This window comes from Argopecten irradians, chromosome 10 (assembly GCF_041381155.1).
Source record: "Argopecten irradians isolate NY chromosome 10, Ai_NY, whole genome shotgun sequence".
Classification (NCBI taxonomy): Eukaryota; Metazoa; Mollusca; class Bivalvia; order Pectinida; family Pectinidae; genus Argopecten; species Argopecten irradians.
In genome coordinates, this window is record NC_091143.1 from 18,198,362 (window position 1) to 18,223,688 (window position 25,327).

Genomic DNA, 25,327 nt, shown 5'->3' on the forward strand with positions numbered 1-25,327 from the left:
GATTCGAAGGTATCAAGTGAACAAGTTCGGCCAAAATTTCGCTCGTCTCTCTAAAAAATCCTTCCTTGCAGTCAGTAGATAGAGAAAATGTGGAAAATATGGGTCAAATATAAAGTGTTTTTTTAATTGCGTATCTCTATTATGAAACTGATGTCCGATAGTTGTTGTCTTCAAATTTCTTGTGGTACCGCGGCATTTTAGTTCTTCAATCTGTACAGATATACAGTCATTAACACTCAGGGGCGTAGGAGGCGGGGGCGACATTGCAAACATGTCCCCCCATTTACGCCAAATGTGATGTTCTAAAAAATGCACATTGAATGCACATTGAAAGAAAAAAGTGTCATCCTGCACATTTTTCGTACTTCATTTTTAGAAAATTTTCCGCTGCGCGGCGTGTTTCCCAAAACTTTCAAGCATGTAATGTTCAAACCTTGTAATAATGATAACTAGATATACTCAAACTAGACTAAAATGTCCATCAAGAGATAATAGTGTTTCAAAAAATGTTTCTTAAAAGATTCGTTTGTTATATGTTTTAGCAAGACAATTAATTCATTATTATTTTTTGAGATACACAACAATGTGCCGATGGTGTGAATTTGGTACACATGTACATGTTCAGATCACAGGGACCTGGCACGAAAATTTTTAACCAATAGTATACATATATATATTATAGTATCGATACTATAATATATATATGTTATACTATTGGTTAAAAATTTTCGTGCCAGGTCCTTGTGGTTCAGATCGAGCAGGGTTGCATAATGGTATGACGACATTCACAATTATCATTTCTAAATGCAGGTACTTTAAATCGAAAAATTACCGTGTTAGGAACGCTTTTAAATCAACAAAATACATTGTAAAACTCATCTCAGTCATTCTAAATCGTAATATTTTTTTCCCGGGGGACACCCCTGGACCCCACAAACAACAAAATCTCGCGCCTTCGGCGCTCGCAATATCATCGTAAAACTCATCTCAGCCATTCTAAATCGTAATATTTTTTTCGGAGACCCCTCGACCTTCCAAACAACAAAATCTCGCGCCTTCAGCGCTCCAAAATCATCAAAATACATCTTTAAACTTATCTCAGTCATTCTGAATCTTAATATTTTCTCCGGGGGATACCCCCAGACCCCCAAACATTCAAAATCTCGAGACTTTGGCGCTCGCACGCTACTTTGTGTATTCATTAATTTCCTGTTAGCGACGCTACTGTCTATAGATGTGTACAAGGGTTATATGTAATGATATATGAAAATTTTTTTTATAAAGTATCCATGTGGGTGCGGGGCGCTTGGGGGGGTTACAAAATATTGAGGGCCTTTCCCTACCTTCTCCCATTACGTTTCATCTTCCTACGCCACTGTCACTGTTCTTGCAAAATAAGAAAGGTATATTTGTAAAATCCTTTTAAAAATGCAATTGACCTTGTGCGTCTTTAACACATAAAATAACCTTTTTGCTTGAGGGATGTTTTAAGTTTTTGTTTGTTTCTTTCTTTTTTACAAGTCCGTTCTGCCACACGTCCCGCTCAAGTTTTTGTATTTTAAAGCGATACTGTACTTATAGGTATTTTAGACAGCGATAATGGACCGTATGTTTTAACAAGGATTTATAAATATACGTCCTTGGTTTTAATGACATCAACAATTTTGTTGAAAATGAACGTTTTATAACATGAATCTTATATCTTCACTCTTCTTTCTGTGAACTGCCCACAGACAAAGGAAAGGTCTTCAAAGATAGAATTTTGGAGTGAAAGTTTGACCAATAAAAATGCATATTATTATATCTATAAGCCAATTAAATCAATAAAAATTCAATCTACCAGTCCGGTAAGTCACCTAACTGGTACCAACCCTCACCTATAATTAGAAGAGGCGTTTGTAATATTTACGATAATGTTTCCTTAATTGTATATATTTATGTATATATATACATTGTATTTATAAATTATTTTCTGTAGAATACATTTCCTATGATATATTGATTGAACTGATGATGCCGCGCAACCAAAATCACGGACTGAAGCCAAATTAGATATAAACGTCTATATAGTTTTCTTACTATATAAACAAAAACTTACCGGTGTATACACAACGACATGTATCATATGTATCCGGCCTTAAGGGTTCCAATATCGGACGATCATCACACAAAATTACACTGATATTTTGGTAAAAAATTAACGGTTTAATAACGCACAAACTGGGGTACAATGACATTACAGTATACACAATCTTCAAAAAATGTGTAATGTGTTAAGTTATATATTCCATTCTTAAAAGGTTATCGTTGGATTGAATTTCTCTGAAAAAAATCACAGCTAAAAAAAAAAATCTTCTGATGATTCTTGTTCAAGCATTTGTGTTGCTTTAAATAAATAAATCACAAACACACCTTCTAAAACACAAATTTAGATAGTATAACAGGGAAGTTGTTCTTGTCATTAATTTACTTACATGTAGATCTACAATGCACATGTAGAAAAAATGTAGAGCTATGAAATGGACAAGAATAAGGCTTTTTGTTTTACAAGGGAGGTAACCCCCTGTGATACATGTATACATGTAGTCCTACAGGTAGTTGGTAATTTGGCCGTTGTCCTGCGGATCTCAAAACAGTTTGTCAAAAAAAGGCGAGGTGTTCCGATTGGGCCGAGCAGGTGATCTGGATCGTCTTTGTGCTTGACTGTAAGGTAAAATCCAAATGCGGATTTAGGTTTTGAGGTTAGATATGGGGGCGTGGGACATAGCAAATCAGGCGAGGGGTCTGGGGGCCGCCTAGGCCCCCAGAAAGCTCTCGAATAAATGGTGCAAAATCCTGCATTCTGAGGATTTCATGAACACATTTTCCAGAAAATAATTGAAGCCATTTAAGGATGTTTATTTAAGGTTTTCGTGTCAAATGTCATATTTTTTATTTGAAGTTTGATTTAATTTTTTTTACTTACAGAATTGCAATATCAAAATCTTAATATGTATATGGACATAAAGCGAAGAAGGGCGGGGGTCTGGGGGCCGCCCCCCCCCCCATAAGCCCTCGAATAAATGTACACTTTTTCCAAAAAATAATTGAAGCCATGTAAAAATGTTCGTTTATTATTTTTGATGTCTAATGTCATATTTTGAATATAAAGTTACAGAATTGCACTGCCTAAAATCTGAATATCTATTCATAGAGGCACGAAGCAAAGAAAAGGATGGGGGTCTAGGGGCCGCCTAGAACGAATATACGTACCCGGCCTACTATGCCTTTAGGCCGGGTACGAATTGGTCCCTATGTATCGTAGTGTAGCACTGCCTCCGAAAATCACTCGGGCACTGTCGCACAGTTTTTCATACTTTTTTGAAGGTTTTGAAGTAATAGGGAACAATTGTAGCTCTAAAGAAGACACCATTTTCAGTCTAAAAGTCTTTTGAGCTACAATATTGCAGCTAGGGGTCGCCTATTGAAGGTTTTTTATAGGACTAATGAAAGTGTATGTGAACTTTTTTAACGATATAAGCTTTTACTTTTATACATTATCTGTCAGATTAGATAATTCATTTTCCCTAACTTACACAATCTTCATAATTCGTGTATTGGACAATGAAAGAAAAGAAGGTTAGTGGTCTTGTCTATGGCCATACGGTGCCAGGAATCATTGCTATCATCCTGTTTTCTAATAGGGAGCCTTTTGTCATGTGCATTAATTTTTTAACATCGTTTGCCTATCTTATAACATTATCGTTAAGATATGTTTTTATTGAAACAAAAAAGGAAGGCATCTGGCCATGGGGTGCACCCAGACCCTAGAAGCTCTCATTTTCTGTCGCATTCCACTTTTTTCTTTACACACATTTTCTTAGGACAAATATAAGGCTTCTAGAAGCATTCGGCGTCAGTAGTGATCTTGTAACTGGCGTTTTGAAAGTACGCACACATTTGTGAATTGATAGTCGGATTTAATACAGGACTTTAATGCTGATTCAAAAATGTGTAATATATCATTTACAACCAGAAAACGAAGGGCATGACATATAGTCAACCAGCGAAGACTCATGGCCAGCTACAATTCCTTCCACCCACCCCCCCCCCCCTTTTCTTTTATTGCTAAGGATATCGAGATATAACCTGTCAATATTGAATATTAATGACAATAAATTATCTAATATATTGGGATTTTATCGGGTTTTTTTTTTTGGAAAAAGTAAATACTTGAAGGGATTTACATTGTACCTTTTAAGCGATGGAGATAAAACCTTAACTTACACGAAAAAAAATATATAATTATTCCATTGCGCCTGGATACAAGTATGTTCATGCATGTATGCACCACAAAGTCGAATACGTTTAGATTTTAAAATGATAACATCAAACGGTAAAGGTAGGAAATGGAGCTTTCTGTCTAATTCTCACTCTTTATCTAATTCCTTAATTTTTTCCCTTTCTCCCTCTTTTTTTTTCTTTCTTCCTTCTTTTCCTTCCTTCCCCTCTTTCTTTTTCCCTTCTTTTTCCTTTTTCTTTTTTCTCTCTCTCCTATTTTAGGGGGGGGCGTACGCCGGGTCCGCCCCCCCTTGGAGTAAGATACATGTCTCAAATTTACAATTAGTTATTAAATATGCACCTAAACAAAACAAATGACATTTATAGGCATTTATTACTTTTAATATACACTCATACTCTAAATCTGTACAAATTCTCTTCAATTGTTGACCAGTTTCACATCCCTGTGAATAAAATTATGAAAACAGTTCACTCAATGATTCATCTGAGAGCACTAACAAATTATTTCATAAAAAGTTCTATTCCTCAGTTTGATGCACACAGTCTGGAAACAGCAAACGGGTTGTTGTTGGTTAGGAATTTGATTTGTTGATGTCCTGCTTCTGTTCTCGCTACAATAAAATCACAACAAAAATAAATCATACTTTTTAAGATATGATAAGACACATACAGTATACTTCACATGCTTTCACATAAATCACTGTTTTTTTACTTTAAAAAATATGAACTTGTGTATTTTGGAAAAATCACTTTTAATAGTAGAAAATTAATATTCAATATATGTTAGCCCAATTTCAATTATTTTTAATATTAACTACTGGTTTATAAATAGCATAGAAAATTTAAAGCACAATCGTAATTTTAGGTCATATTTTCTTGTGCAAAAAGTGCTAAAAATGTAAAATGGCTTAAAGATTTGTACATTTACAGTATTAATTATTGTACCTTAATTCTACCCAAATCCATGATGATTTTACCTATCTAATATTAATAAAGCACATGCTGTCCCAGAGAAAAATGTGATTTAAACCTCATGCATACTGAGGATGGATGAACTTGTACTGTTTGTTGTATTACATCCTATTACATGTAACAATCTGGTCATCTAAAAATGTACCTAGATTAGGAGGTGGAAGTATCTGAAAACTGCCCTACATGGGATTCAAAATTTAAACCCAGAGGTGAAAAGTTAGTGTCAACATGTTATGTTCTGTCGGTAATAAGACCACTGGAACAGTCTTAACCAACATTAATTACATTGCATATGTAATTTTACCTGCTGGATTCTGGAGCCATTGTTTATTCTCATACAGGTGTAGACAATTATTGACTTCTTTTTCTGTGTAATTATCTACATGAATCGGGATGAAAGGTTCCAGCTCTTGAAAAGCCTGAAAAAGCATTCACAAATTATGAAAATCAGCAAGATAAAATAAGATTTATAGATTCCTATTTATGAAAAGCCTAAAAGGGCAGGAAAACATACGAATGTGACAACACAAGTATTTGAAATTAGGTATTTATATTGATATCTCTGTATAATACTTTTAAAGACTTTTTTTTCAATGTAGTAATCATTATATAAACAGAATGAAATTTTATCACAGTCATTTATTTAGAAGACATTTAAGCATTATTCAAAAAATTAAACCAGAAATCTTGTAACAAATATACAATTTGTGCATTTATCGCAAATCAATATATTTTCATTAAATTTCAGAACTCATTGCTTCTGCTTCAATTAATTATTGACAGATCATTTAACTAAGTCTCTATATTCTGCTGTTTGTTACTCACTTCTTTTCCAAGTAAATAAAAAGGTGTAAATTTCTCTCTTTCATTACTAGGGTTGATCTCTTCTGATACAGTGCAAACAGCCATAATGTTTTTCTGCAATTTCAATTTTTTTTTATAAATACATAATACATGTACATGCTTTCGATTGATCTTTTTTCAAACACACAATTACAGCCTGAAGTACATATCATCGTTCGGAAGATAATAATAGCAAAACGACACTACTATACTATTAAATTATATTATGATAATCTTTATCAAGATTAACCCTTTCTCCATTAAGCATAAGCACTTTGGAAATATATTGTATGATAGTGTAAAAGGAGAAAACTAAACAGCCAGACCAGAATTTGGGCTACATGAATACCAACTAATATCAAACAAGGACATAGTCATTCAGATCCCCCGCCAATGGAGAGCTAAATCAATTAATGCATTAATTTTATATGCTAGTAAGAGTATAGGGAAAGTATTTTAAAACCCAACTGCAATTGAAGAATATATACAAAACATATTTATGTTTTTTTTAACAAAGTGAAACCAACTTTGAAAACATTTGCTTCTTTGAAAAATACCAGAATTGATCTTAGCTTTAACAAAGTTCAGCAGCTAACAGTGCGATTTTTGATTTGTTTTAAACAGCGACGAGTTACATAGGAATTAAGTGAATGTTCATAGTAATTGAGTTTGATATATCTGAGTTTTACTGCATGCATATTAAATAAAAAGTAAAGCATAATACAAAATTAGAAGTCCTACATAAAATGTGTCTATGAAGTTTCATGGAAATATCTCTGCTGGTTTTAGAGTTGTGCTCCGGAAACGATTCTTACACAAAAATCTGCCATTTTCAGCAATGTTTCCATGGTTACAGAAAAAAGTACAAAAAGTGAAAACCTTAAAATAGCAAAAGGCACTACTAGACCATAAGACCAATGTGCCTATGGAGTTCCGTGCATATATCTCAACTGGTTTTCCAGTTATGCTGCGGAAACGAACCTGGTACAAAAATATGATATTTTCAGCAATGTTTCCATGGTTACGGAAAAAATGCAAAAAATGAAAACCTAAAAATAGCAAAAGGCACTACTAGACCATAAGACCAATGTGTGTATGAAGTTTCGTGGAAATATCTCTACTGGTTTTAGAGTTATGTTCCGGAAACCATTCGTACGGACGGACAGACGGACGGACAGACGGACGGACGGAACCCATTTGTATATCAAACTTCGGAACCCATTTGTATATCAAAGTGTGCCATCAGTCCATTTCTTCCTCTTTTTTCCCCACCTTCCAGACAATGCATGTACATTAATTTATTTTTGAGGGTGTATGAGAGAGGGTTGCACAATAATATTTCCAGAGCTTGAACTTACATTGCCAGAACTAAGAAGACGTCTGAAGCTGTCGACCAGGCACAAATCTTTAGCTTGGATCTGAAAGAAAAATACATAAACCTCATCAGATGCCAGCTATCATCATCAAAGTGTGGAGGTAAGTTACATAATTATGATCTGGCTTTATCAAATATTTATAAAATATTGAAATATTTGAAGAGAAAGGTATACTGTATAGTGGGTATTTTTGCAGGGAATCTGATTAACTAAATATTAAGGAATGGATGAATCATATACATGTATACCCCTAAAGCCAGAATGCAAAAATTTATAACTGCTAAATTTTTTTCCCCGCTAAGTCTTTCTTTAGTTCTTAAGTTCTCAATTAATACTTATAGATTGTAAACAGACAAACATTTTAAAATACTCAAGATTACAAAATTGATATAATAGCAACCAAAATTTGCACACGGTGATACTTTTGATACAAAGTCTAAAACATAAATTATTGCTTACAAATAGTCTTTTTTCTAAAGGCTCTCTCAGTGTTGTTGGTCTGTAAAATCCATTTAAGCCATCAATGGCAACGAGCACTTTAAACCTGAGGAAGAAAAAGGTTCTGTATTATTGAAATCAATTTTGTTAATCATTTCTATAAATACAATCCATTCAAATGTGTATGATGAAATACCTTATCTGTGGGATCAAGATAAAATTTGAGTTATCAAAAGTTATTTAAGGTGTACTGTTTACTGTTAATAGTTCATATAGAACAAAAACAAGAGGCCCACAAGGCCTGCATCACTCATCTGAATTGTTCCGCAAAGAAATGTTACGAGTACAGCTTAAATGTTTATTTCCTTAAGGATTTTACAAAATCACCACTACATAATTTCATTTATAGGGTTCAAACCATCCAGCACCAGAGCTGACAAAGTCAAGATTTATACAAAATTTATTTCCCTTCCTTACAGAATATTTCTGTTAAAATTTGGTTACAATCCATGCAGAGCTTTATGACAAGGAGCAATTTAAAGCAAATGTAGATCTGCAATGGACATCCCAATAGACAGGCTGACAATGGATATTTAAAAAAAATCATTTTGATAGAACACAATTAAATTAAATAATAAGACTCACTTATTGTTTGAAGCGTGTGTTATCACTTCATTCAGCAACGCATCCACCACATCATCCGCATATTTCTGTCTCAGCAAACCCTGTAATAGACAATATTAAATATCTTGTTGTATACTGATTTCAATAACCATGCTTTTATTTGATAGAAACAGACCCCACAACACATTATATTACTATGTGATATGTACCAAGTGGAATACTGGAATAGCCATGATAAATCTTTCATATTCACATAATATAAAGGTTAATACAGTCTCATCTTTATTCTTTGTTCCGATAGAAGCAATTTTTCACAATTACTTCATATTTATCAAAGTACTTACAAAGTCTATCAACGACTTCAGTGGACTTCCTGCTTCAGTAACTTCTTTCTTTGTCCATTCAATATCCTTTGTTACCTATAATGGTACCAAATATCTTCAGAATCAAAAATACATATTGACAACGTAACATTACTACTCATAATTTAACTAATTACTTTATACCTGTGCAATTATCTCAGGTGGTCAAACTCTTCTTTTAAAATTGAAGCAGAAAATTACCAACCATGATGAAAACTTTATACAGATTAACACACAGTTATACACATGGTTTAAGTATACAATATTCGACCACTTACTCTTCACCTATGGACTGAATAGCACAGTTTTTCAACAATCTACAGCTGTAGTCCTCAAAAGTATGGTTGCCAAGTCGAGCAGATGCTTTATATACAATTAAGGGCTGCGAGTGGATGGGTTGATAGTTTTTTCTACAAAAACTTGTCTTTTCCTTAAATAGGTGATATTTTTATGATTCATTTGAAAAATCTTTTCATTGCCTTTTTCTTCATACCTTCATGTCTTTGATCAATGGAGCATTGATGGCAGCGAAATATGCGATCCAAGTATTGGCCTGTTCTGGGATGTTTGTAAAGCCAGCTCTAGACAAGGAGGGTGTTGAGGATGTGTGATATCGTATCCAATCATTCACTGAAAAGAGAGATTGTTGAATCAAATCATTTTAATGACTGATCATTCATAGACCTAAATATTATATATTTTACCTCATAAGACACTCAGCATCTCACACTTTTACAGTTGGCATATATATAAAGTATTTCTTTATTTTGTTATTTAATATACTGCACACTGTAAAGTAATATTTGAATTACACATGCTATATTTGGTTATTGAGTATTACCAAGTTATCTCCCTATGGACAATTATCAATCGTGATGCCATTACTTTGTGAACACAAGCTATGTTTTCCTGCAAGTGCAGATAACTCTGAATACACAACAAGAGGCCCATGGGCCTTAACGGTCACCTGAGTTCAGATACAGAATGAAACAAAGACATATAAACAGTACATATTGACCCATCAGGCACTTGAAGTCAGTCAGGTTTTTTTTTTATAAATTTGACTTTTTAATCTAAGAAGATAATTTGGTTTCATAAAATCTGTGAATTCAGAATTTATAAACAACAAACACATTTGATAAACTGCAAAATTGTATTATATGAAAACCAAAAAACATATTTACCAGTATACATTCAACCAAAAACAAATATTGATATCTCAATAAAAAATATACTTAGCAAATCAGTACAAAAAAACAACATAATAAACAACAAAAATAATTTGCCTTTAGGGCTGTTTGAGCTGCTGCATGAAGAACCAGTAAATTTGTGTTTTAAGACAATATCAGCCAAAAATGATGGAAGGAGGACCAGGCAAAGAGTACATACAAATATGAATAATACATAGCCAGGCGAGCCCTGAATTCTGCTGAAGAACCAGGCGAGAAATGGTCCTGAACTAAGTATAATAGATGTATGATTATATGATTTGGGGCAGAAGGTCCAAAATGAACATGCACAGCATGAGAAAGCCCCAAAAGGAGAAGTAAGAATGATAAAAGGATATAAAAATGAAATGCATGATCCGATAGAAATGAAATTTAAAATCTGTGAATTCAGAAGAAAGAATTTTGAAATTTTAGCCATTTTGACCCCTTTTGGCCCTGCCCCTCTGGCCCCTGGGTCTTGTCCAGGACCATTATGGATATTACTTTAAAATGCTATTTAAGGTTAATAATTCTAACCCAGTTTCACTAATTTCCTATGAAAAACTAAGCAAACAATGTTCATAAATGTGTTTTTCTTATATAAACTATAGTAAACTTCACCTCCTCCCCAGGGAGAAACTTGAGACCCCAGGGTCATATAATTCACACTTTTTGTAAAGAACTTTCCATCTATGAAGAGTATTTGATTCTACCTGTTCCAGAATTTCAGAAGATTTTTGAAGTTTTAGTTATTTGACCCCTTTTGGCCCTGCCCTAAGGCCCCTAGGGGTCAGTCATGGAAAATTTGTTAATAGGATTCAATGGCCATTTCATAGGGATAATTCTGACAACGTTTGACTAATTTCCTATTAAAATGACCAAATAATGCTCAAAAATGTGTTTTCCCTATATACACTATAGTAAACTTAACCCCCTCCTCAGGAACACCAGACCCCAGGGTCATATAATTCACAACTTTTGTAGAGGGCCTTGAGACCTTTCTATCCATGAAGAGTATTTGTTTCTACCACATCTGTGAGTGGAGAAGAAAATTTTTGAAATTTTAGTCAATTTTACCCCTTTTGGCCCCTCCCACACGTACAGCCCCCTGAGGGGTGGGGGTCACATAATTCACAATTTTGATTGGCCTTATGCCTTAGAAGGTTTATGCAAAATTTCATTGAAATTGCTTCAGTGGTTTTGGAGAAGAAGTCGAAAATGCAAATTGTTTATCGCCGCACGACGGAGGACGGACGATGGACAACGACGGACAAAAAGCGATTAGAATGGATCACCTTGAGACTTTGTCTCAGGTGTCCTAAAAACACAACATATTAATTGATTTCTGTATTTTTCTGTCCTTCTTTGTACTTTCATTGTTATAAAGCAAAATGAACACATTGGTGTACATGTAAATTGTATTCAGTTTTCTTTGAAAGCTTTATTTCAATAAGCCTTACCCCACGGAATATGAAGAAGCATGTGATTTTGTTTGGCACAATAATGCATCACATGATTAAGTGTGCAGGTTTTCCCGGCTCCTCTCTGACCGTCTATCAAAGGTCAAGGGTAACAAATGGTTTTCATGGGAAATCTTATAGTGCTATCTCACTGAATTACTAGTCAACACATCCAACAAGACACCAAAAATGGTAACACACTTAATTGATAATAACACTGACACTCATCCAAAGGTCAAAAGTGAGGTAGACTATACATACAGGTAGCATCAAAGGAGATGATAGAAAATCAAATATCCTTGAATGAAGAGCACAGATAGATATATAAGTTTTCTTTAACAATAAGAGATTAGGACAACAGTTACTTAATTTATTCTAAAAAAATTACTTGAACATTCCATCAAACTGCTGGCCATAACTGAATGTTGATGAATTATATATCAGTGAATATTATTTCATTACACCTGTGTCAAAATCACATTTTCAAATATTTGGCTTCTTGCTATTTCTCTTATTTTAAAGTTACTGGGTTTTATTTATAAATGATATGAACAAGCCATGTTAAGGTGGTGGAGAAAATTCTGAGACTTAGCCATTACTTCATCCTTGCCTTCAACCCTTAACCCAAAGCTGAAATGACAGCTATAGTAGCAGAATATCAGTTACCTTAACATCTAGACTATGAAAATCAAATTTTCTAATTTGGTTTTTACAAAGGTAATGCGCACCATGAATAACTGTAATCTTTGAAACTCATTGTTAAGGATACAGATAATAAATTTTGGTAAAGGACAATTGTAGTTGCTGTTCTTCATAACGTTGATTATTTCTAAAGCTGGCTTACGGATCATCAAAGGCAATTCTCCAAATGCATTCGCCTGTGAAAATCAAAATGAATTCTTAAAGTGTGAATGCGAATCAACTCTCGTTGATATTCATTTATATCATTAAAAAAAATGTGAATCATTAGTAAAAACAAGAATGCATGAGCATAATTCTATCAGGAATTTAACCAAAGGGAGATAACTTCTGTGAAAGTCATACTGGTATTTAAAGGGGTTTAATAGTGAGCTAATTTCAAAACTTTGATAAGAACAGAAGCTTCAAAGCCTTGTATATGAAGACATACACACTCGTCCTAGTCCAGATTTCGGTTAATTTTGGACATTTTTTGGTAGGGGAATACATTTAATATAATACCTTAATATTGATTATGACCATCAAATTCTACATACCTGTTCTTTAATCATTGGATTTATAAGATTTGGGAAGTACAACTTTTGGTCTTCAGGGTTAATTGTGTAGTATACTCCCTCATGGTCCATGGTATGATTTGTCTGTTAAACACAAATGCAATATTTTCATAATGCATTTTAATCTTTAAAGATGGCTTGAACTCTTGCTAAACAAAAATCAACAGGAAAAATTGCCTCTTGCCTTAATATAAATTCAACAGCAATATTGTGGTTCAAATAATAATCAATTTTAATGTACATGTATGTAGGAAGTTGTCTAAATTAAGGATTATACTCTCTCATTAATGAAATCACTAACATGAATATCTAGCAAAAACCTGATAATTGAAATTTTTCAAATTGTACAAATGATAATATGTTCATCAAGACTTTCCAAACATTATCATATGTCTTGGCTAAAACTTATTAAAATAAATCATGTGATATATATTAAATTATTTTAATAAAGTGATTTATGCATTGAAAATAGATACAAATAAAGGTTAGACACATTTGTATATAAATTTATATATGTATACATACTGGATCTGACTCTGTGGTCTTATAACCGAGCAATGTGTCACCATGTTTTGATTTACTATGTCTTGATATTTCTTCATCTGATGAGTCGCTGGAGTCGGAGCTTGAGCTGTCCGACAATGAAGAAGCTACAGGAGCACTGTCTTTAACTTTTCTCAAGCTTTCACTAAATGATATTGTTCGTCTTTTAGAGTCAGATGATGCATCAGAAGGGCCATCACTTAAAAATAGTCTTGGAACTTTGTGAACACAACATACAGGACCTGGAACATTAACATATCTGAGAAATGGGAAATATTTCTAACTAGATATCTTAACACCATTTTAAATGTAATTAGCCTTCCTTTGCCTGAGTATTCACTTTAAAAATCTTATTTAATTTTCACACTTCAATCAATATACAAGAACATTATGTACATACATATATTGTACATTAGTGTAAATGTGTGGATCGGGATGAACAAAATGCATGCATGCACATAGCCACTGCATGGACTCTTATATTAGCCATTTGTATGTTACATTTTGTTAAACTTTTTAGCATTTGGAACTAGAATTACTCATTTCTGGATTTTGAAATAGAAAGAAAATTATACCCATTTAATGTTATCGGTAGTTTAGAAACTATCAGTTTCAACACCTTGTGAAACCCTATTTGATGTTTATTTCAATTTTTCACCTGCAAAGTAAAAGGTCTCTTGGCAACAGAAGCCTTCTACTTTGCCTCTGTCAATGTCTTTCAGGTTATCATGCGGTTCCAGAAACTTTCATTTATCAGCAGGCTAAATTATCACTTACGAGTGAAAAGTCGTCGAGATAGCAATGATGCTATTGCAACTTTAACGCTGCTATTCATTTTCAGGTTATTGTTCAGGAAAACAAGTTCACATTAACCCTCCATTTCATCTCTAACCTTTCTGCATGCATTCATGTTTTTCTAACTGTAGGCTGACATATGCATTGATGCATTGTGGGTTATAAAACGGGCACCTGTCCTTTTCCGTTACATTCGACAACAATTTGATAAATTATACACTTTGTGAAGCAAATTACGTAATATTATGTATTCTCATTTATTAATAACGGAATGAATATGTAATGCTGATCAATAATGGGATAGTATATTAACGTTTCAAGTCATTTGCATATGAATTGCACCAAAACAACTCTGAAATTCATCCGGGCTGACACGCCACAGTTTCTAAAACGACCTTCACATTAAATATAGTGCTCATATATCTGAACAATTCCCAAAAACAAAACATTTGAATTTAACTTATCGTTAATTTGATTTCATGCATAAAAATACGCGAATTGGTGGTAAGAGTTGTAAAATTAAACAATTCAATTGTTTTTCGGAAACGAGAAAATCTGTGCCCCTTCGCGTCCCGACCACAAACGCCATATTGGTCATAATAGATTATGGCGTAGTGGATCGGTGTTTTGAATTGGAAATCTGTGATTATACCGTTTGGCGTTCTAATCACCTTCAATACATAACAGGTAAGACCTATATGGATCTCCAATATATGTGTTTATGAATTTAATGTTGATAATGTCTTCCATTGTTGGAACGTCTCATGGTTTTGGCGGGTAAGACAGTGAGGATGCGTGTTTGGATTTCCTTGGCTTCTCTCTTCTGTGATTGATTTTGAAGTGAACCATTGCAAAAAGGTGTGATTGTGTGCAATAACATCATATGTTGTGTTAAACGTATCAACGTACACCTACAAACATACGCAAAAGGAAAATTACAAACGTAAAACGGATCTTCGAACTGTGGTAATGTTGCAGGACTTGTAAACAACATTGTCAATGTGATTTACCTGTGTGAATCAACTGTGTGTGTGTAGTACACAAAACTCCAATCATATTTACCTATTGTCAGCCAATGTATTGATTCATAAGCATTGGTGATTGATGGATTTGTAACACAGGGTTTACAATACATCTTCAACGAGTGTTTACATGTTGATTTCGATATAAAATCGTGTTTGTGTGTAGTACAGTGCACTGACCTAATTATCAGTAGTAGAGGGTAGCACATGATTTCTTTTGTTAATGTCCCATTAGTTGTACTTAGCTAGCTCCTTTCTTGTCACCATGTGCTTGGATGGCTACCATGCGATACCCATAAATGATACACATGTGCAAGAAAAGTGAGGACATGAATTAAACTTATTCAATATCAGTTAAGACATCCAATATTATATCTCAAAAAATTAAATTGATTATGTATTATATACCGACATTGTCTCTTACACATAAAAGCCTAATGTTGTATAATAATTATAGTCATAACACTGATTATGAGTCTTGTCCATGATACAGAATAATATCAATAATGATCCCACGATAATCCAGGCTATGTTAGTACAGTTATCTCATTATCACTATCTGTATAAAACACCTGGAAACATTTGATAATTGCCTCACAGTCCACACAGTTTGGGCTGAGGACACATTTGTTTGGATTATCAAGGGTCCACTTTATCCTTTTATGAATGTACAATTGTTCTTTATAGGAACGCCGCATGCGCAATCAATATGCTTGCTATCTAGACAAAAAAAATACACTAGAAATTCGTTAAAAACAATGAAGTCTGTTTGAATTGAATAGGAAATTTTCATGTATCAATTCAAAAGCTGAATTTGCATGTCTTTTCTTATAGTCACCACTACCAGCCTAGGTATACGTAATTGTAAGAAGTAAGGAATGGGTAGATCAGGCCAATATTATATTCACAAATGTCTGCAAAACAGTATAGAAAAAAATAAAAACCTGCATATATCTTCATTACACAATTAAATTAAAGCATGTACATATAATGACAGGGTTGAAAACATATGTTAATGTTACTCTTGTGAAAGCTGTTTGTAGACGATTGCTAGCAATAAATAACTATAGATAATATAAACACCTGAAAAATCTAAATGTGTACACGTTTAGCGAACTACACAATGATATCTCCATTTTTTAACTGGATTGATGCATTATGAAGTTTGGTTTTCAATTATCTGGCTGCAAATTGGTCTTGTTTTGTGGGAAGGGGGAACCTCATTTTGTATAAAAAAGTTAAGCATCATCACATGAAAATAACTTGAAGATTTACCGACTTGGGTTAACTCCCTTTAATCATCTCTCTATGTATGAATTCTAAATTTAATTTGGTTATTTTTTCCCTTGCAGGTTGTTCTACACTGTAAAAAAGAGGGTCTTGTCGGTCAACCATATGACTAAGACTAAGGCTGTGGCCTGGGGTTGTGTGGGGAAGACATGAATGGGGCAGGGCCAGGAGCCTGTGCGGGTCGAAGTTCCAAGGAAGATACCAACCACACCCTTGATTCAAACTCCAGTTCAAGCAGTACTGATTCAACGTCAGGATCATCAGACAGTGAATACAGTTCATCTGATAAAGAATTCTCCATTCAGGAAACAAACTATACAAAAGGACAGTTAAAGCTGAAGATTTCAACTCGAAGGAAAAGTTCAGCATCACCTACGTCTTTGTCAGCAGATGACGACGAAGATAACATCCTATCAACAGAACTAAGTGATAGTTCTGAGGAGGATTCTGAGTTGCCAAGTCGAGATACTGAGGTGCATATTTTCAGTAACCATCACCACTATTGAAGCATTATTTAAGTTCTTAATAAATTAAGAAAATAGAGATTAGGTTGTTGTGTACATATCTTACATTATCCATTGTTTTGGCTAAACAAAAAATAGATGTCATAGAATGGTATAAATTAGGAGATCAAGGTCCAGTGACTATATATTTAATAATTAATGGGTAGGCAGTGATTCCTTTTGCCCCTTTCCCTACAGAAATTTAGCTTTATTTTTATAATTTCATGTAAATATTTTCCCAAATAAAGAAAGACACTCTGCTTAAGATATGCATTTCAAGGAAGGAAAATGTAGTATTTTCCCAAATTAATAGGTAAAGGCTCCTGAAATGATCACATGGAAAATATCACTGATTGGAGTGGACTTTTCTTGAAATCTTGAATCAACATTTTGTGGTGATCTTATTTCACGCTTTTAGTAACATTTTTATGGCAATTTGATTTACAATTCAAATTCTGTATTGCGCCTCTTAAATTTTGCTTATTCTAATCAAGGGCAAATTATATGTATCTAATAATTCTTTTCAAATTTATTTTCAGCAAGCGTCGAGAACCGCAAATGTGCAGTATGTCAGGAAAAGCCGGTGTCCAAAGACTTCTGCCTTGTCTGCAAACACAGAAAATGATGATGTATTCCACAAGAAGGATCCAGGGAAGCAGATAGATATCTCAGGATCCAAGTCATTTCAAGATAAAAATCCAAATTCTGGAGTGAAAAAGAAAACAAGTAGCCATGAAAAAGATAACCATCCAAGTACTTCACTGAGTCAAGCAGCCAAAGCTGAGGGAACGGTAATTCCTGGTGGCAAAGCTACCAAAGGAAAGCCACCTTCATTGACGGATCAGAGTAAAAAATCAAACTCAAAATCTTTGAATAAGAAATCATCGAAGTGTAGCACAGCAGATTTTGCTCAGTTGAAGAAAACTTTGACTGAGCAAATGGCGACTAAGGAAACAGACATACAAAACAGAGTGTCAACACCAACAGAAAAGGGAAGTATGGGCGAAACGGATGTAGAAAAAACAAAAAGTTGTGACAAAAATGAATCTGCTGGAAAAGCTGATTCCAGTTCCTGTGATAAGGTTTCTCAAAATAGTGAAATCAGAAGTGACATGACTTCATCAGAAACAAGCAATTCAGCTGTACATGTGGCTAACAGTGCTGACGATTCCTCAGAAAGGGATGGTCTTGACAATAAACTGCATGATAACATATTCGAAAGAATGACAGCATATGCAGGTCTACCCACCAGTGAGGCAGGTAACCTTGGTAACAAAAGTGAAACATCAAAGCCAATCAAAAAGAGAGTCAAACCTGGCCGTCCAGGTCGACCTCCTAAAAATAAGTCCCAGACCTTAACAAACAATGATAGAACTACTCAAGTTGTGCCTTCTCAATACAATGACAAAACAAACTGTAGTGAGTCTGAGGACAAAGAAAGTAGGTGCAATATGGATGATTATGAATCTCATTTAGTGGGATCTCGACCTTGTGCTTCAGATGTCAGTGATAACTTGTTAAGACTGGACAATATGGCGTCAAATGTTTCACCAGACAGTGGAATTCATGACCAGTCCATTGCAGGATCTCCAGTGGGGAATGAATCGCCAGGGACGTTATCAGATACGGGTTCCCATAACAACCAGCCTGTGTTGCAAGAACCTTTGTGTATTCCAACATCAGTGATCATGTCCACGGGTATGTCGTCCGCATCATCTACAATATCTGAAGTTCAGTCTTCCAAAGGTTTAACGTGCGGGAGTGACTCATTATCATTGCATAGGACTGAAAGTGTACACTCATCATTGCAATCGAAATCCCCAAATTTAGGAAATACATTAGGTATCGCTGTAAGCCATAAATCCTTGTCGCCGTCACAACCACATCAGATGTTCGATGCAACTAAGGTGATGGACACAAGTGGCTGTGACAGTGAAACAAGTGACACTCATGTTTTTAGTGATGTTCATGTTTTCAGTACATATAGTCCCAGTCATTCTTCGTCTTCTCCCTCACCTGGCAAGAAAAAGCAGAGGGTAGGTAGACTTCCCAAGAAGCATGAGTTTTTAAGGAAACACAAAAGCAGCAATCTTTTAAAAACTGGTCAAATGCCGACTCAAATTGAGAACTCTAGTCCTTCGTCACAAATCCTAGATTTTGATGGAAGGCTGGGCTCATCGGCAGCATCTGTGTATGACGTGACTAATTTGGATATTTCTCCAGAGAATCCTGGTCTTTCTGCACGGAAAAAGATCAAATTAGACAATCCTACAAAATTAGTGAAAAAGAGATTAAAGAAAAGTTCAAGCAAAGAAACAATACCTGCAAATACTGAGATTAAAAAGAAAAGGGGTCCAGGTAGACCACCAGGCAGATCCCCTGGAAAACCGCCCCTAAATAAAAACCTGCATGTAACAAGTACAACTATCAAAAAACGCGGTCCTGGACGACCCCCTGGGACAGGAAGGCCAATTGTAAAGGTGAAACGTGGCCCAGGGCGACCACCAAAAGTCAAGGATGGTAATGGACACCTTGTTCTAAAGCGAAGTCCTGGTCGGCCGAAGGGCTCAAAGAACATCAAGAAAAAAGCAGTCAACACCAATGTGTTGAGTTTTAAGTCTACAGAAGTTCAAAATAATTATCAACAGGCATCGGCAGCTACGAGTCATTCATTACTAAATGTATCAAATCAGAACTCTGTTCCTCAAGAGTGGTTAAAACTACCTGAATTAGATATACCTGAAGATCTCCCTCTCTCCGATGCAGCATTAGAGCTTGATTTGTCCAACATTTCACCATCAAAACTTTCAGACTTTTCACCCAGTAAATTATCTGACATTTCTGCTGTGTCCCCTTCCAAATTATCTGACATGTCGCCTCCAAAGTTATTAGACATCTCACCAGCAAAGTCGTCCTCAAGTGAATCTGTGAAGCGGCCAAGAGGTCGACCTCGAAAACGTCCTTTACTTGATTTAGACAAAAATGTAAAACCATCAGCAAGTGTAAAATCTGCAACAGGGAAAGCTGATGATTACGAGTTTGATACGCTTATTCAAAGTGTTCAAGACTCCATAAAGTCACAATTCTCACCACAGGTTGATCAGGATATTCAAGAAAAGATCGAAGATGATTTGGAAACGATAGAACCAACACTGGCACCTATATCATTATCACCTGTACCAAACCGATCTCCAAAGATTGTTCCGAAAATACGGAAACCAAAACTCCATGTGATGATGCGGAAGCACAAAAAACGTGGAAGGAAAAAGCACAAACCAGTTGTGCCGAACAATGCGACTGATTTCGGTAGTAGATTTTCGGCTTTAGGCTCCAAATTCAAACTTGCCAGTGCAAAGACAGCCCTAGGTTTTGTAGACAAAAGCAATCAGATGTTTACATCAAGGAGTTCGCTAGACTCCAATACCAGTGGCAGTGTTCAGAGTGGACCAACATCACCATGTAGAGATTATTTGAGGAAAATCAGATTTCAAGCTAAACAAAGAAGGAAAAAGATCCTTTTCTTCAAGTCAAAACACAAGAATATTGTCGATCCAATGTTTTTGTCAGATTTGGAGTATGTTGTTAACAATTTCCATTGCTTAGCCATATCGGATCGTGAAGAAACCTTCATCCGCGTAAAACCGGGAGAAGTACCATTACCAAGCATATTCAAACTCACAAAAATTAATGTTAAACCCAAGAAAAAAGACCAAAGATTACTAGGAGGTGTAGTGGAAATGGAACGTGAAAAACCCAAAAAGCTGAAAAGCAGAAAAGAATTTGAATTCATTGAGAAATGGCTTGCTAAAGAAAAGCTGAAAAATGTGAGAAAGAAAAGTTTTTCACTGGATGATAAACTTCCATCGCCTACAGACATCAACATCAACAATCAGCAATGTTTGCCTCCGAAGAAGCGACACAAACTGTTCTCGGCAACTCAGACCAGTGCAATCATGCAGCACCAAATCTCTATCCAAAAGCAGACGGTTGATTTGGAGACCCCAAACACCCTTAAACCCCCAGAAAAGCGAAAGCCAGGCAGACCAAGAAAAAATCCTTTGCCTCCTGTTCCAGTAACAACAGGTGTTGTATTTTACATATTTTTAAATGTGGCTGATAATGAGAAATAATTGAATAATTCATGAGTTAAAATTTTAATTATATTTGTGTTAACATACTGCAATATTTTTGTTACCAAAATTTTTCTATTGTAAGTAAAATCATATGTGAATTCCATTTCATTTTACAGTTGTGTAAAAAAAAAAAAAATTAAAAAAAGAATTTAATGAAATACATGATATGTTATTTTCCTATCATACAGATGGTTATCAGAAGAAAACACTGGATCATCGCGCAATGCCTGGCAAGCAGAGTGTAATAACTGGTGCAAAGCGTGGTAGGAAGCCAAAAGCAGTAATTGAAGCCATGCGACTTGCCAACGCTGCAAAATCACCTATAGTACAGCAAAGTGGTACAAGTGTGAATTTAGAGGTTTGTAGTACAAGCTTTACGAATCAGGTAACAGAGGAAAGTTGTGTTGAACCAAAAAACATATCCGAACAAAATTTAAAGCCATCTGATTCGCGAGATCAACCTACACATTTTGGAGATTCGTCTAGTTGTGATAATGATACGGGTAAGGATTCATCATGCACCCAATGTAGTCAGTTACAGGCTACTGTGTCGCAGCCAAAACGACGGGGCCGCAAACCAAAATATGCCCGTGTAGAATCAAATTCTAGTCCCAATAACAGTATTGCAGCTGCCACTGCAAAGTTTTCTACTAATTCTTCTGTGGCAGGAAGAATAAAGAAAATTTTACTTCAGAAAGGCAGGCGCATTGTGGACACTATAGAGGCTACGATAGATTCTGTGATAAAGTCTGTGAGTTCGGAGTACGACCCACTACCCTCCCAAAACGATCAGCCTCAAGATGATGCAGCAGATAGCACAGAAGGTTTCAAGGAACCAAAGAGAAGGGGAAAGAAGAAAAAGCGTGGTTGACATTTTACAAAAATTGTACACAGAAAAAAATCTCATTCTCGTTAAAGGATAGTAGTGAAAGTGTCTCTCTTTTGGATAAGGAGTTAGGAAGTGCTAATTCTCAGGAGGACAATGGGTGCAAATCTGTGGACACTATAGAGGCTACGATAGATTCTGTGATAAAGTCTGTGAGTTCGGAGTACGACCCACTACCCTCCCAAAACGATCAGCCTCAAGATGATGCAGCAGATAGCACAGAAGGTTTCAAGGAACCAAAGAGAAGGGGAAAGAAGAGGCGTGGATTGCAAAAAGAGGAAGTTGGGTAAGGCATTCTCATAAGTGTAAACAAAAGTTTATTTCAAATTTTTGTTAATTGAAAAAGTTATTTTATTCAAAATTGATAATATGGACAAAAACAGTTGATGGGTACATTTTCACCTGATATTTTAAAACGTGTTTACATATGCATTTTCTAGATACCCGATTAATAATTATAATTGATTAGATAAAGAGTCATTTAATTAAAATTTATTTGTATCGATGATGTTGAAATTTATATATTTCAATTTTAGGAATGTGTCTGACTCTGAAATACCAGTGGACGGGCCTGCAGGGAAGAAAAAAGAATGTCCTCAATTGCCAAAGAAAAAATACCAGAAAGCTGGAGTGTTATCTGATCAGGAAGAAGAGTAAGTACACAAGATGAGTTTGGGAATAGATGTTTTGAGAGAAAGGAGAGGGTATTGACAATTGGTATATTTACGCTGCTACAGAGATGTACAGAGACTGTGCAACAACAGAGGGGATAGAGTATATCAAATGAGTAAATCTTGAGTGCCATGAGCACAACTGGCCCCATGCCTTTTTATTTTTCAACGGAGATTTCAACCATGGTATTTCAACAATGGCTGCCTTGATAAACTGAATGATTATCATTCTTACCAAAGAACACAGTACAGACCACAACAACATAACTACAACAGTTCAGACCACAACAACATAACTACAACAGTTCAGACCACAACAACATAACTACAACATGACGGACCACAACAACATAACTACAACAGTACAGACCACAACAACATAACTACAACAGTACAGACCACAACAACATAACTACAACAGTACAGACCACAACAACATAACTACAACAGTACAGACCACAACAACATAACTACAACAGTACAGACCACAACAACATAACTACAACAGTACAGACCACAACAACATAACTACAACAGTACAGACCACAACAACATAACTACAACAGTACAGACCACAATACAGACCACAACAACATAACTACAACAGTACAGACCACAACAACATAACCACAACAGTACAGACCACAACAACATAACTACAACAGTACAACCACAACAACACAACACAACATACAACCACACCACAAAACATAACTACAACAGTACAACACAACAACATAACACAACAACACACACTACAAACAGTACAGACACACAACAACATAACTACAACAGTACAGACCACAACAACAAAACACAACAGTACAGACCACAACAACATAACTACAACAGTACAGACCACAACAACATAACACAACAGTACACACCAACAGTACACACCATACAACAACACATAACCACAACAGTACACACCACAACAACATAACACAACATAACACCACAACATAACACCACAACATAACCAACACACACAACACAACATAACCATAACCACAACAGTACACCACCACAACAACATAACTACAACAGTACACACACAACAACATAACACAACAGTACACACCACAACAACATAACTACAACAGTACACACCACAACAACATAACACAACATACAACACACAACACATACACAACAGTACACACCCAACAACAACCACAACAGTACAACACAACAACACAACAGTACAACACAACAACATAACACAACAGTACAACACACAACATAACACAACATCACCACAACAACATAACTACAACAGTACACACCACAACAACATAACCACAACAGTACACACCACAACAACATAACCACAACAGTCAACACACAACAACACAACAGTACAACCACAACAACATAACACAACAGTACACACCACAACAACATAACACAACAGTACACACACAACAACATAACACAACAGTAACACCACAACAACATAACACAACAGTAACACACCACAACAACATAACCACAACAGTACAGACACACACAAACAACAGTACAACCACAACACATAACCACAACAGTACACACAACAACATACCACAACAGTACACACACAACACAACACAACAGTAAACACAACAACATAACACAACAGTAACACACAACATACACAACAGTACAACACAACAACATAACCACAACAGTACACACCACCAACAAACTACAACAGTACACACCACAACACACAAAACCACAACAGTACACACCACACAACAACATAACACAACAGTACAACCACAACAACAAACACAACAACACACACAAATAACACACTACAACCAACACAACATAACGTAAAACACACACAACAGTACACACCACAACAACAAACACAACAGTACAACCACAACATACAACATCACACAACATAACACACACACACACAACAACAAACTACAACAGTACACAACACAACAACATACAACATACACACACAACAACAACACAACAGTACACACCACAACAACAACACACAGTACAACCACAACACATAACACAACAGTACAACCACAACAACAACACAACAGTACACACCACAACAAACATACCACAACAGTACACACACACAACATACACACACACACATACAACCACAACAGTACACACACACAACAACATACACACAACAGTACACACAACACACACAACAGTACCACAACAACACACACAACAACAGTACACACCACAACAACAAACCACAACAGTACACACCACAACAACATAACCACAACAGTACACACCACAACAATAACCACAACAGTAACACACCACAACAACATAACCACAACAGTACACACCACAACAACATAACCACAACAGTACACACACCACATACACACACAACAACATACACATACCACACAACATAACCACAACAGTACACACCACAACAACATAACCACAACAGTACACACCACAACAACATAACCACAACAGTACACACCACAACAACACAACACAACAGTACACACACACAACAACTAACCACAACAGTACACACCACAACAACATACCACAACAGTACACACCACAACAACATAACCACAACAGTACACACACACAACAACATAACCACAACAGTACACACCACAACACATAACACAACATACAACACACACAACATACAACCACACAGTA

At 35.5% G+C, this 25,327-nt stretch overlaps 2 protein-coding genes across 2 annotated transcripts in view; one reads left to right on the forward strand and one right to left on the reverse strand.

The window, feature by feature from the left end:
- Positions 1-4,635: 4,635 nt before the first annotated feature.
- On the reverse strand, positions 4,636-14,320 carry LOC138333307 (small ribosomal subunit protein mS29-like). The gene is made up of 13 exons (XM_069281601.1): positions 14,138-14,320; positions 13,343-13,602; positions 12,800-12,901; positions 12,334-12,442; positions 11,565-11,657; positions 9,390-9,526; positions 8,879-8,953; positions 8,556-8,635; positions 7,932-8,016; positions 7,455-7,514; positions 6,079-6,171; positions 5,558-5,672; positions 4,636-4,892 (listed from the first exon to the last, which is right to left on the reverse strand). Exons 1-13 carry the CDS (start codon positions 14,193-14,195, stop codon positions 4,807-4,809), a joined length of 1,353 nt encoding a protein of 450 aa, XP_069137702.1. The 5' UTR covers positions 14,196-14,320; the 3' UTR covers positions 4,636-4,806.
- A 400-nt stretch (positions 14,321-14,720) lies between these two features.
- Positions 14,721-25,327, forward strand: part of LOC138333311 (uncharacterized) — a 52,714-nt gene continuing 42,107 nt past the window's right edge. The window contains 7 exon segments of the mRNA XM_069281605.1: positions 14,721-14,842; positions 16,530-16,940; positions 17,510-21,053; positions 21,292-21,854; positions 21,936-22,014; positions 22,017-22,275; positions 22,526-22,642. Of these exon segments, the coding sequence (XP_069137706.1) occupies positions 16,617-16,940; positions 17,510-21,053; positions 21,292-21,854; positions 21,936-22,014; positions 22,017-22,275; positions 22,526-22,642 (4,886 nt within the window). The 5' untranslated portion in view covers positions 14,721-14,842; positions 16,530-16,616.